Consider the following 11,654-nt stretch of genomic DNA (forward strand, 5'->3'; position numbering starts at 1 on the left):
GTCTTGGACCTAGGTGGTGAACTAAACTTCTAGATGTCCAAACAGCTGAGTCACTGGCAGTCTTCAAATGATGTCTAAAGACCTACCTCTTTCTTCCTAAAGTAATTAAATTAGCACTTTACTAAAAAATATGTTGTCTGTGTGATGTTCTTGCTCAAGTACTTCCCCAACAGAGTTTTAGACCGGTGGTATTCTTAGTCCATGACCTGGTGAACCAGTATCAGGATATATTTATTGATAGAGATTTCAAAGCACTTCTGTAAGTCACTCTGGAAAAGGGTGTCTGCAAAATGCCACAAATGTAAATATAAATGTCAGTATTCATGGTCTGTGGGGTCATAGTCCCTGGAGGTCTTGTGCACCTCATGTGTGTGCACACAAGGTCCACAAGCCAGTGGGATGTCCCATTTCACATTTTGAGGTTCAGTTGTGTCCTGCAAAGCACCTGCTCTCTCTTAAAGATCCAAATGTGTATTTTTCATAAATGTAACTTTTAATTGTGCAGCATTAAGGTTGCAACTTATGTAAACAAAAAGCTTGGCAAAAGTGTCTGATTTAACGGAGTACAATCTGTTACCTAATTTTACACCACATTACTGTTGAATTTTCAATACTTGATAGCAGCAGCCTTGACCGTAGTTCTGGATGCTAAGCAAATCACAGGTTTATATTAATGGGCTTATTCTAATGCATTATTGTTTCTATAGTAATAGCTCATTCACAGGGACTTGTATGGTTGATGGTCCACATAATCCATGGCTAATAACTGTGGTATTATTTAACAAAGAAAATGTATAATGATTAATATTGTAAAGCTTTCTGTGAAGAGATAAAACTTTATTAAAATTTTATGGAAGGAGTCTACTGTGTCCTCACTTTCTAACAGTCAGAGGTAAAACTTTTCTTTTAAGTTTTTCTGCCATGGAAAGGAGTGGCACAGTGGTGTAGTGGTTCACACTATTGCCTCACAGCAGGAAGGTTCTGGGTTTGAACCTCATGGCTGACTGGGGTGGAGTGGATGTGTGGGTTTCCTCCTGGGTCCCTAGTTTCCTGCCCTGGTCCAAAGACATGCAGGTTAGATCAGCTGGCTACCCTAAATTACCCCTAGGCATGAATGGTAGTTCATCTCTGTGTAAACCCTGTGATAGTTTGGTGACCTGTCCAGGGTGTACCCCACCTCTTGCCTGAAGTCAGCTGGGATTGGCTCCAGCTTCCCTTATGACCTTGACAGATAAGTCCATCCATCCATGCATTATCCATAACCATTTATCCTGTGCAGGGTCACGGGCAAGCTGGAGCCTATCCCAGCTGACTATGGGCAAGAGGCGAGGTACACCCTGGACAAGTTACCAGGTCATCACAGGGCTGACACATAGAGACACACAACCATTCACACTCACATTCATACTCATGGTCAGATTAGAGCCACCAATTAACTTAACCTGCATGTCTTTGGACTGTGGGGGAAACTAGAGCACCCAGAAGAAACCCACACAGACACGGGGAGAACATGCAAACTTCACACAGAAAGCCCCCCGCTGGCCACTGGGCTTGAACCCAGAACCCTCTTGCTGTGAAGCAACAGTGCTAACCACTACACCACTGTGCTGCCCATCCATCCATTATCTGTAGTCGCTTATCCTGTCCTACAGGGTCGCAGGCAAGCTGGAGCCTATCCCAGCTGACTATGGGCAAGAGGCAGGGTACACCCTGGACAAGTCACCAGATCATTACAGGGCTAACACATAGACACAGACAACCATTCACGCTCACATTCACACCTACGGTCAATTTAGAGCCACCAATTAACCTAACCTGAATGCCTTTGGACTGTGGGGGAAACCAGAGCACCCACGCGGACATGGGGAGAGCATGCAAACTCCACACAGAAAGGCCCTCGCCGGCCACTGGGCTCAAACCCGGACCTTCTTGCTGTGAGGCGACAATGCTAACCACTACACCACCGTGCCACCCTCTACTGTGCTACCTTGACAGATAATTGTTAGAGATAATGGATGGATGCCATGGAAAAGTCCAAAGATGGAGCGCTTTTCATTTTCCCTGTACCAAGTTTATTGACTTCAAGAAGCTGGTGAAGTGTTTATATCTGCAATGATATAAGTAATAACAAGAACAAACATGTTTCATGGACATTCCCTGGCAAAGTGTGATATAAAAGGAAGTAAACACTTCAGCAGTTTGTCTGTTCTTCACTTATCTACAGCCTGCATTGTTTCAAACAGAGGTACTGTGAAGATTATACAGTATGTAGCTGGTTTAATCAAGACTCATTCTTTGTATTTGTCAGTGTGGTCTGATGAAAAGTCTTAGAACTACATTCATCTTTTACTGGAAAATTACAAATGTTTTGTTAATCATTGCACAAGCTTTTGACTCTTTGTACCAAGAGTTAGGGTTTTTACACCCATGCACAATCCGTAGCTAACACACCATAGTTTCCCACTTCACTAAAATCCAGTGCACAGTTGCAGGATGGCTACAAAGCAAAGGGTGTCATTTGGAACTGATCTCATACTACTCATACAGTGGTGCTTGAAAGTTTGTGAACCCTTTAGAATTTTCTATATTTCTGCATAAATATAACTTAAAACATCATCAGATTTTCACACAAGTCCTAAAAGTAGATAAAGAGAACCCTGTAAAACAAATAAGACAAAAATATTATACTTGGTCATTTATTTATTGAGGAAAATGATCCAATATTACATATCTGTGAATGGCAAAAGTATGTGAACCTCTAGGATTAGCAGTTAATTTGAAGGTGAAATTAGAGTCAGGTGTTTTCAATCAATGGGATGACAATCAGGTGTGAGTGGGCACCCTGTTTTATTTAAAGAACAGGGATCTATCAAAGTCTGATCTTCACAACACATTTGTGAAAATGTATCATGACACAAACAAAGGAGATTTCTGAGGACCTCAGAAAAAAACATTGTTGATGCTCATCAGGCTGGAAAAGGTTACAAAACCATCTCTAAAGAGTTTGGACTCCACCAATCCACAGCCAGACAGACTGTGTACAAATGGAGGAAATTCAAGACCATTGTTACCCTCCCCAGGAGTGGTCAACCAACAAAAATCACTCTAAGAGCAAGGCGTGTAATAGTCGGCGAGGTCACAAAGGACCCCAGGGTAACTTCTTAGCAACTGAAGGCCTCTCTCACATTGGCTAATGTTAATGTTCATTAGTCCACCATCAGGAGAACACTGAACAACAATGGTGTGCATGGCAGGGTTGCAAGGAGAAAGCCACTGCTCTCCAAAAAGAACATTGCTGCTCGTCTGCAGTTTGCTAAAGATCACGTGGACAAGCCAAAAGGCTATTGGAAAAATGTTTTGTGGACGGATGGAACCAAAATATAACTTTTTGGTTTAAATGAGAAGTGTTATGTTTGGAGAAAGGAAACCGCTGCATTCCAGCATAAGAACCTTATCCCATCTGTGAAACATGGTGGTGGTAGTATCATGGTTGGGCCTGTTTTGCTGCATCTGGGCCAGGATGGCTTGCCATCATTGATGGAACAATGAATTCTGAATTATACCAGCGAATTCTAAAGGAAAATGTCAGGACATCTGTCCATGAACTGAATCTCAAGAGAAGGTGGGTCATGTACCAAGACAATGACCCTAAGCACACAAGTCATTCTACCAAAGAATGGTTAAAGAAGAATAAAGTTAATGTTTTGGAATTGCCAAGTCAAAGTCCTGACCTTAATCCAATCAAAATGTTGTGGAAGGACCTGAAGTGAGCAGTTCATGCAAGGAAACCCACCAACATCCCAGAGTTGAAGCTGTTCTGTACGGAGGAATGGGCTAAAATTCCTCCAAGCCAGTGTGCAGGACTGATCAACAGTTACCGGAAACGTTTAGTTGCAGTTATTGCTGCACAAGGGGGTCACACCAGATACTGAAAGCAAATGTTCACATACTTTTGCCACCCACAGATATGTAATATTGGATCAGTTTCCTCAATAAATAAATAACCAAATATAATATTTTTGTTTCATTTGTTTAACTGGGTTCTCTTTATCTACTTTTAGGACTTGTGTGCCCTGTGATGACCTGGAGACTTGTCCAGGGTGTACCCCGCCTTTTGCCCGTAGTCAGCTGGGATAGGCTCCAGCTTGCCTGTGACCCTGTAGAACAGGATAAAGCTGCTAGAGATAATGAGATGAGATGAGATGAGATGAGATGAGATGAGATGAGATGAGATGAGATGAGATGAGAGGACTTGTGTGAAAATCTGATGATGTTTTAGGTCATATTTATGCAGAAATATAGAAAATTCTAAAGGGTTCACAAACTTTCAAGAACCACTGTATATCACATAACGTGTGTATGTGTGTATAGAAGAGAGAAAAAAGGAAGTGTGACAGAGACATGACTGCTCATGACCTAAAGTTTACTTTCTCATGTAGATTGGCTTACCATTGATCCAGCGAGCCTCAGGATTGTGTACATAGAAATCAGGACTAAACAGATCTTCCACTGTCAGCTTAGTGTCACTGCCAGCCAGAGTGTCCGCTGTCAAAACACACACACACAACAATACAATACAAATGCAACCTCATAAGGAATAACACTATGCAGGGAAGTTCAAAGTTCAAGTTTGATGATACAAACCTTTTCATTTATTCATTATACTTGTGAATAACGTGAGTATACACGATCAGAATTTCAGTTTTTTTATAAATACGTTTATTTCAGGAACACCACAACTATTTTGGATGGAGGTTATTTTTATCTACACTCTGTATATCAGAGTCTATTCTATCCACATTCACTGGATATGAGCAATCGTGCACTCTGATTGGCTACTCTACTACTTGGCTATCAGCTCATATACCGTGAGTAGAGGAAAACAAAGTGGCGGATCTTTTTGCTCAACCAACTGAGGATGAAGTAAAAACTCTACTCGAAAACAAAACCCCAAAAATTGTTATCAAGTATTTAAAAGAAACAGAAATAGCTTAAAGAATATAGGGTTGTGGGTTTTTTTTTTACCCCAATATCTCCTGTTCCAAACTCCAACCCAGTCAGTGGCGGTGATGCACCTTTAAGTTGGTTTGCCAACCGCCAAAAAACCATAAAGACGAATAAAAGTATTTGATGGTAAGAACGTATCTTTTTTTTTAATTTTTCAAGAATTATTATTATCGCATTTTTCACAAATTATTACTGCCATTTCGCCAGTTTGTTTACATTCTAAGCAGAAATGATTTTGTCGGACGTTTTGTATAAAGTTTTTATTTATCAAATTTGCAAAAAATAAAAATAAAAATGCTCTGTTTCTCAAAATCCAGTGAATGTGGATCGAATAAAACAGTTATTCCACTCAATCTTGTCGTACATGGCTATCAGCTCATGTACAACTCGTTTTCGTGGAATAACTGTTAAATATCGGTTAATATTAAAGGTCACATATTATACTCCTTTTTCACAAGTTGAAACAATTCCCTGAGCTCTTAATGAAATATCTGTGACATACTTCAGTCAAAATACCACAAGGATAAAACACCACAGCCCCATTCTCACCCTGTCTAAACAGCCCTATTCAAAATGGCTGATATGAATGCCTGTTCCTTTAAATCATAATGAGTCACTGCTTACCCTACCCCCTTTTCCACTGGCCAATGAGGTAGCACTTTCCTTATGAATATTCATTCACAAGGGCAGTTTACAATCCATGATTGGAGACGCTCAGATGAGGGCATGGCGTAATTCTAAATGAGCTCCTTGTGACAAAAACTGAATGGCATGTTAAAGCACATGTTTTCTGAAACAGGCAGCTTAAAAGAAACACTCTTATTTGAGAGTTTGTGGGTTGCGCACAAGCACTGAAAAAGTGGGTTTTTCATAATATATCCCTGTTAACTTATTGACATTAGGTTAACATTGCCTTTAATCTGATCCGCACAATATATGTCAGCAAATACCTTAACATAATTATGCATTTTTATTTTATTTTAATAGGCTATTCTTTCTAATCCACATTTAATTAAATATGAAAGATAATCTATTAAATATATTCCTCACATAAACAAAGAATCTATTTACATCAAATTGATAGCTTCCTGAATCTCATTAAGTGTTATTTGTGTGAATGTGTAAATGTCAAATAGTATGGGTTTGATACAAAACAAGCAATTTGGGACTTGTGATTATTTGTTATATATTATATATATCCTTAACCTTTCTTTTAATGACTCTTCTTCTTTTAGTAATGCCTTCCTTGAGTGGTTTTAACATCAGATTAAAACTTTAAACAGTGTTAAGTTGCACATTTGCCCACATCACATTTGGTAATTCATAATATTGCTAAATTATTTACACTTACCAAATTGCTACACTTGGGAAATACAAAGATCTTTGCTTTTGAATAAAGAAAAATGAGGATTGTGTGTGTGTGTACCTGGAGTGAGGAGGATAACCGACATCGTTATGAGTGAACAGACTAACAGAATGACCAACAAGGCGATGGCTATTCCCTTCCAGTTTCTCTGAGGAGGACTCACTCCACCCAGGTCCTATAGAGAGAGAGACAGAGACAGGAAGAGTTAGTTCACAGATGGCAAAAAAAAAACAGTCAATACTCAGGCTTTATTCACAGCAGAAATGTTCTTCAGGGATTAAATAGATGGATAGAGGGCTTGATTATGCAGGTCCATGTTTCAGATCATGAAAGCATGCATGTGTGTTTCCTCTCTGCTTTTCTGCTCCATGTGCCTTGGGACATCACTAAACCCCATCTGTGCATTATGTATCAGCGTTTGTTGTACACAACCGTTCGATGTGATTCATAATTTATCTGGACTGCAGAAAATTCACAAAAAGAATCTTTCAGAATGACAGGTGTGAGGAGCTCTTTTGTGTGTCACACATACAATACATCATACATATCCAGTAAATGTAGGGGTTGTTTGGATTTGTCCTGGTAACAGAACACCAGTGCGATTTTCATGGTTCTTCCTTTTTCCAGCTGCATTCAAATGTAATGTTTCCCATGTTTACAGATGTATAAAAAGACCACTCGTAACGTAATTATGGGTCTAGAAGTCACAATTTTCTGGTTGTTATGGCACAAATTTCCATTACATAATGTGATGGATACTAGGTAAGTTTGGTCAATTCAAAATGTATTAAAAGTGCAATTTTAGTTAGAAGTCTTTGTAATTTACCAACACATCTGAAAAAAAAAATGTTGCTTTTCCCAACAGCTTGGTCTTGTTTTTACTGTTTTCTGCATTTACAGTACATTTTGAATACATAGCCATGTACTATCCAACTTCTTAGCTTCTGCTGCTTGAACCATTTGGTGCATATAGCTGGCAATAAGAATACCGACAACAAAGAAGAAACCTTTATTTGTCACATGAACACACAAGCACAGTGAAATTCCTCCTCTGCATTTAACCCATCTGATGCAGTGAGCACATACATGCACACACAAGTGAGCAGTGAGCACATACACATACCCAGAGCAGTGGGCAGCTATGCTACAGCGCCCAGGGAGCAGTTGGAGGTTAGGTGCCTTGCTCAAGGGCACTTCAGCCATGATATAGAGGGAGGGGAAAGTGCTGTTCATTCATTCAACTCCGCTCACATTTTTCCTGCCGGTCCCAAGAACTGACCCTTCTCTAACCTTCAGGGCATGGCTGACATTAAACCATTAACCACCATTAAAACAGTGAACTTTATTTCACCAAGAAAGATCTAATTACAAAATTGAAAAAGTCTGTGTGGTTCATGGCATCCTATTCTAAGCCTCAGATGCTGTAGGATTTGTTGACACCTGGTCGTTGTTTCCTACTTTTAAGCATCTGCATTACGAGACTGCACCATTGTATAGATGTCTTGCAACTACCACAGAGAGGGAGCTGGAATAGAGCGGTGAGACTCGACCGAGACCCTATGGGAGCCGCTGTGGTGTCTTGCCGAAGACTACCACAGAGAGGGAGCTGGAATAGAGCGGTGAGACCAAACTGTGTTCTTGCTGTGGAGACTGAGAAGGAGTAGACGTGCCCTCCCTTGTACAAGTTAAGTACTCCTCCATTGTGTTTTACCTGTGTCAGCCCCGTCCAAAAATTCCTTCCCCTCCATCTTACAGCTCCACTTGCTGGCTGTGGAGTAAAGACTCTCATAGACTGTAATTAGTTACCTTTGGAAGCCCCCCCTTTTGGTCTTTTTGGACATTGTGTGGTACTGCATCAGCATTTAGTGCTTTTGTGTGCTGTGGACATTACACTGTGTGACCTCAACCTGCGTGTATTGTGAGAACCATCCATACTCGTGTGATAAGGATCGTTGCAGTGACTATTTATTGAATTGACTGTGTGCTGTGTAGTGACCTGGGGTTTGCATGTTTGGAGGGTGTTTTGTTTATACTGGCTGAGGGTGGAGGGTTATCCAAAGTGTGCCTTAACATCTGTCTCTCTCTGGTTTTCAGGAACTGTGTAGACCATCTTTGGAGGGAGGGTGGGGCAACCTCTGGACTGGACTGAATATTGGGACATTGGACTCATGGACAATTTTAACTAAGTTTTGTAATTATTAATAAAGTGTACTTTTTTTTTACAACTTAACCTTTTCTTGTCTCTGGTCTTTGATTGGTTTGGTTTGCTCCCTGGTTGTTGTGTTGATATAGTAGGTCAAAGACACACCCGTTTGCGGTGACACAACCACATGATCAAAATGTGCTACGTCATGAGCGTCTGCCATGATGGTGGATATACAAAGCAACTAGGATGGCAGCCGCTGAAAGCGTGTCTGTAAACAATGCTGAATTTTCTCACTATTACCACAATTTGAACGGTCGAGCGAAGATAGATACAGTGGTGCTTGAAAGTTTGTGAACCCTTTAGAATTTTCTATATTTCTGCATAAATATGACCTAAAACAGCATCAGATTTTCACACAAGTCCTAAAAGTAGATCAAGAGAAACCAGTTAAACAAATGAGACAAAAATATTATACTTGGTCATTTATTTATTGAGGAAAATAATCCAATATTACATATCTGTGAGTGGCAAAAGTTTGTGAACATCTAAGATTAGCAGTTAATTTGAAGGTGAAATTAGAGTCAGGTGTTTTCAATCAATGGGATGACAATCAAGTGTGAGTGGGCACCCTGTTTTATTTAAAGAACAGGGATCTATCAAAGTCTGATCTTCACAACACATGTTTGTGGAAGTGTATCATGGCACGAACAAAGGAGATTTCTGAGGACCTCAGAAAAAGCGTTGTTGATGCTCATCAGGCTGGAAAAGGTTACAAAACCATCTCTAAAGAGTTTGGACTCCACCAAACCACAGTCAGACAGACTGTGTACAAATGGAGGAAATTCAAGACCATTGTTACCTTCCCCAGGAGCGGTCGACCAACAAAGATCACTCCAAGAGCAAGGCGTGTAATAGTCGGCGAGATCAAAAAGGACCCCAGGGTAATTCTAAGCAACTGAAGGCCTCTCTCACATTAGCTAATGTTAATGTTCCTGAGTCCACCATCAGGAGAACACTGAACAACAATGGTGTGCATGGCAGGGTTGCAAGGAGAAAGCCACTGCTCTCCAAAAAGAACATTGCTGCTCATCTGCAGTTTGCTAAAGATCACGTGAACAAGCCAGAAGGCTATTGGAAAAACGTTTTGTGGATGGATGAGACCAAAATAGAACTTTTTGGTTTAAATGAGAAGCATAATGTTTAGAGAAAGGAAAACACTACATTCCAGCATAAGAACCTTATCCCATCTATGAAACATGGTGGTGGTAGTATCATGCTTTGGGCCTGTTTTACTGCATCTGGGCCAGGATGGCTTGCCATCATTGACAGAACAATGAATTCTGAATTATACCAGCGAATTCTAAAGGAAAATGTCAGGACATCTGTCCATGAATGGAATCTCAAGAGAAGGTGGGTCATGCAGCAAGACAACGACCCTAAGCACACAAGTCGTTCTACCAAAGAATGGTTAAAGAAGAATAAAGTTAATGTTTTGGAATAGCCACGTCAAAGTCCTGACCTTAATCAAATCAAAATGCTGTGGAAGGTCCTGAAGCAAGCAGTTCATGTGAGGAAACCCACCAACATCCCAGAGTTGAAGCTGTTCTGTACGGAAGAACGGGCTAAAATTCCTCCAAGCCGGTGTGCATGACTGATCAACAGTTACCAGAAACGTTTAGTTGCAGTTATTGCTGCACAAGGGGGTCACACCAGATACTGAAAGCAAAGGTTCACATACTTTTGCCACTCACAGATATTTAATATTGGATCATTTTCCTCAATAAATAAATGACCAAGTATAATATTTTTGTCTCATTTGTTTAACTGCATTCTCTTTATCTACTTTTAGGATTTGTGTGAAAATCTGATGATGTTTTAGGTCATATTTATGCAGAAAAATAGAACATTCTAATGGGTTCACAAACTTTCAAGCACCACTGTATGTGTGGGTTTGACCCATATTATTTTAAAAAGTCAGGCTTTTCTGAAGATAAGATGCTTCCACCGACCATCGAGTACAAATACAGGTCATTTCATCCCATGACCATTTTGTCCAAAGCCTTTTTCATTCGCACTATCAGTTATTTTATATTTCAGGCATTTGTTTGTTTGAAAAAAGGAGGAATTCTCAGTGGAATTTGACCGAAGCAAAACACATTTTTGTAAAGCAAATGAGTGCCATAGTATGGATCATATTAAATCTTTAGGTGCCGAGCAACACTCTTGCAGGAGCTTCGTTCGCGAATCCCGGGCCGAGGCGCAGTCCTACCAACCTGAGACCGTGCACTTTCGAAGGGGGAGGCTTAGAGGGAGGTGCCTGTAAAATTTGGCTTCGCTGTAAGCTCCGTTGGCCGAGTTATTACTTTTTAAAGCCGGCTGGATCATGTTGAATCTTTAGGCGCCAAGCAGTGCTCCTAGATGGGCTTCATTCACGAATCCCAGGCTGAGGTGTGGTCCTACCGACCAGAGACTGTGCTCTTTCCAAGGGGGAGGCTTAGAGGGAGGTGCCTGTAAAATTTGGCTTCGCTGTGAGCTCCATTGGCCAAGTTATTAATTTTTTAAAGCTGGCTGGATCATGTTAAATCTTTAGGCGCGGACCAGTGCTCTCACGGGGCTATCGTTCGCAAACACAGGAATATCTGAAATATAAAATAATTGATAGTGTGTATGAAAAAGGATTTGGATGAAATCTCTTAACTATTGGACGAAATGGTCATTGGACGAAGTGTCCTGATCCCCTCGTCTCCTCTCTGTACTAAGCCTCAGAGTTTCCTCGCCCTCTTTCCAAATCATGGACGTAATTCTAAAAAATCAGAATGTGCCATGGTCACGAGTACTGTTGTGACCACAACCATATACAGCACAAAGATATGGCATAGCTAAAAGAACACTTAAAGCAGTGAAAAACAAAGAGAGTTGTGCATGTGTGACAATGTTTTGTACGGAATGTCGCTTGACCCTGCATTTGTATATCCACCAATATGGCTGGCATCTGATTTTCTATTTTGCTTTGACATCACTTGCAAGTCAAGGATACAGGTATGGTTGTAATGTGCAAACCAGCTCATGACATTCAACCACCTAATTGTTTCTTGTTTTTATTTTAGTCTTATGCACATGCTTTGTATGTTATTT

At 40.5% G+C, this 11,654-nt stretch overlaps 1 protein-coding gene across 1 annotated transcript in view; it reads right to left on the reverse strand.

Moving 5' to 3' along the window:
- LOC132891963 (inactive dipeptidyl peptidase 10-like) overlaps positions 1 to 6,473 on the reverse strand; it is a 129,871-nt gene extending 123,398 nt beyond the window's left edge. The window contains exons 1-2 of the mRNA XM_060930142.1: positions 6,434 to 6,473; positions 4,450 to 4,545 (exon numbers count right to left, since the gene is read on the reverse strand). Coding sequence (XP_060786125.1) covers positions 4,450 to 4,545; positions 6,434 to 6,458 — 121 coding nt within the window. The 5' untranslated portion in view covers positions 6,459 to 6,473. The remainder of the gene's footprint in view (positions 1 to 4,449; positions 4,546 to 6,433) is intronic.
- Between the last annotated feature and the right edge of the window lie 5,181 nt (positions 6,474 to 11,654).

The sequence above is a fragment of the Neoarius graeffei genome, chromosome 9 (assembly GCF_027579695.1).
Source record: "Neoarius graeffei isolate fNeoGra1 chromosome 9, fNeoGra1.pri, whole genome shotgun sequence".
Lineage (NCBI taxonomy): Eukaryota > Metazoa > Chordata > Actinopteri > Siluriformes > Ariidae > Neoarius > Neoarius graeffei.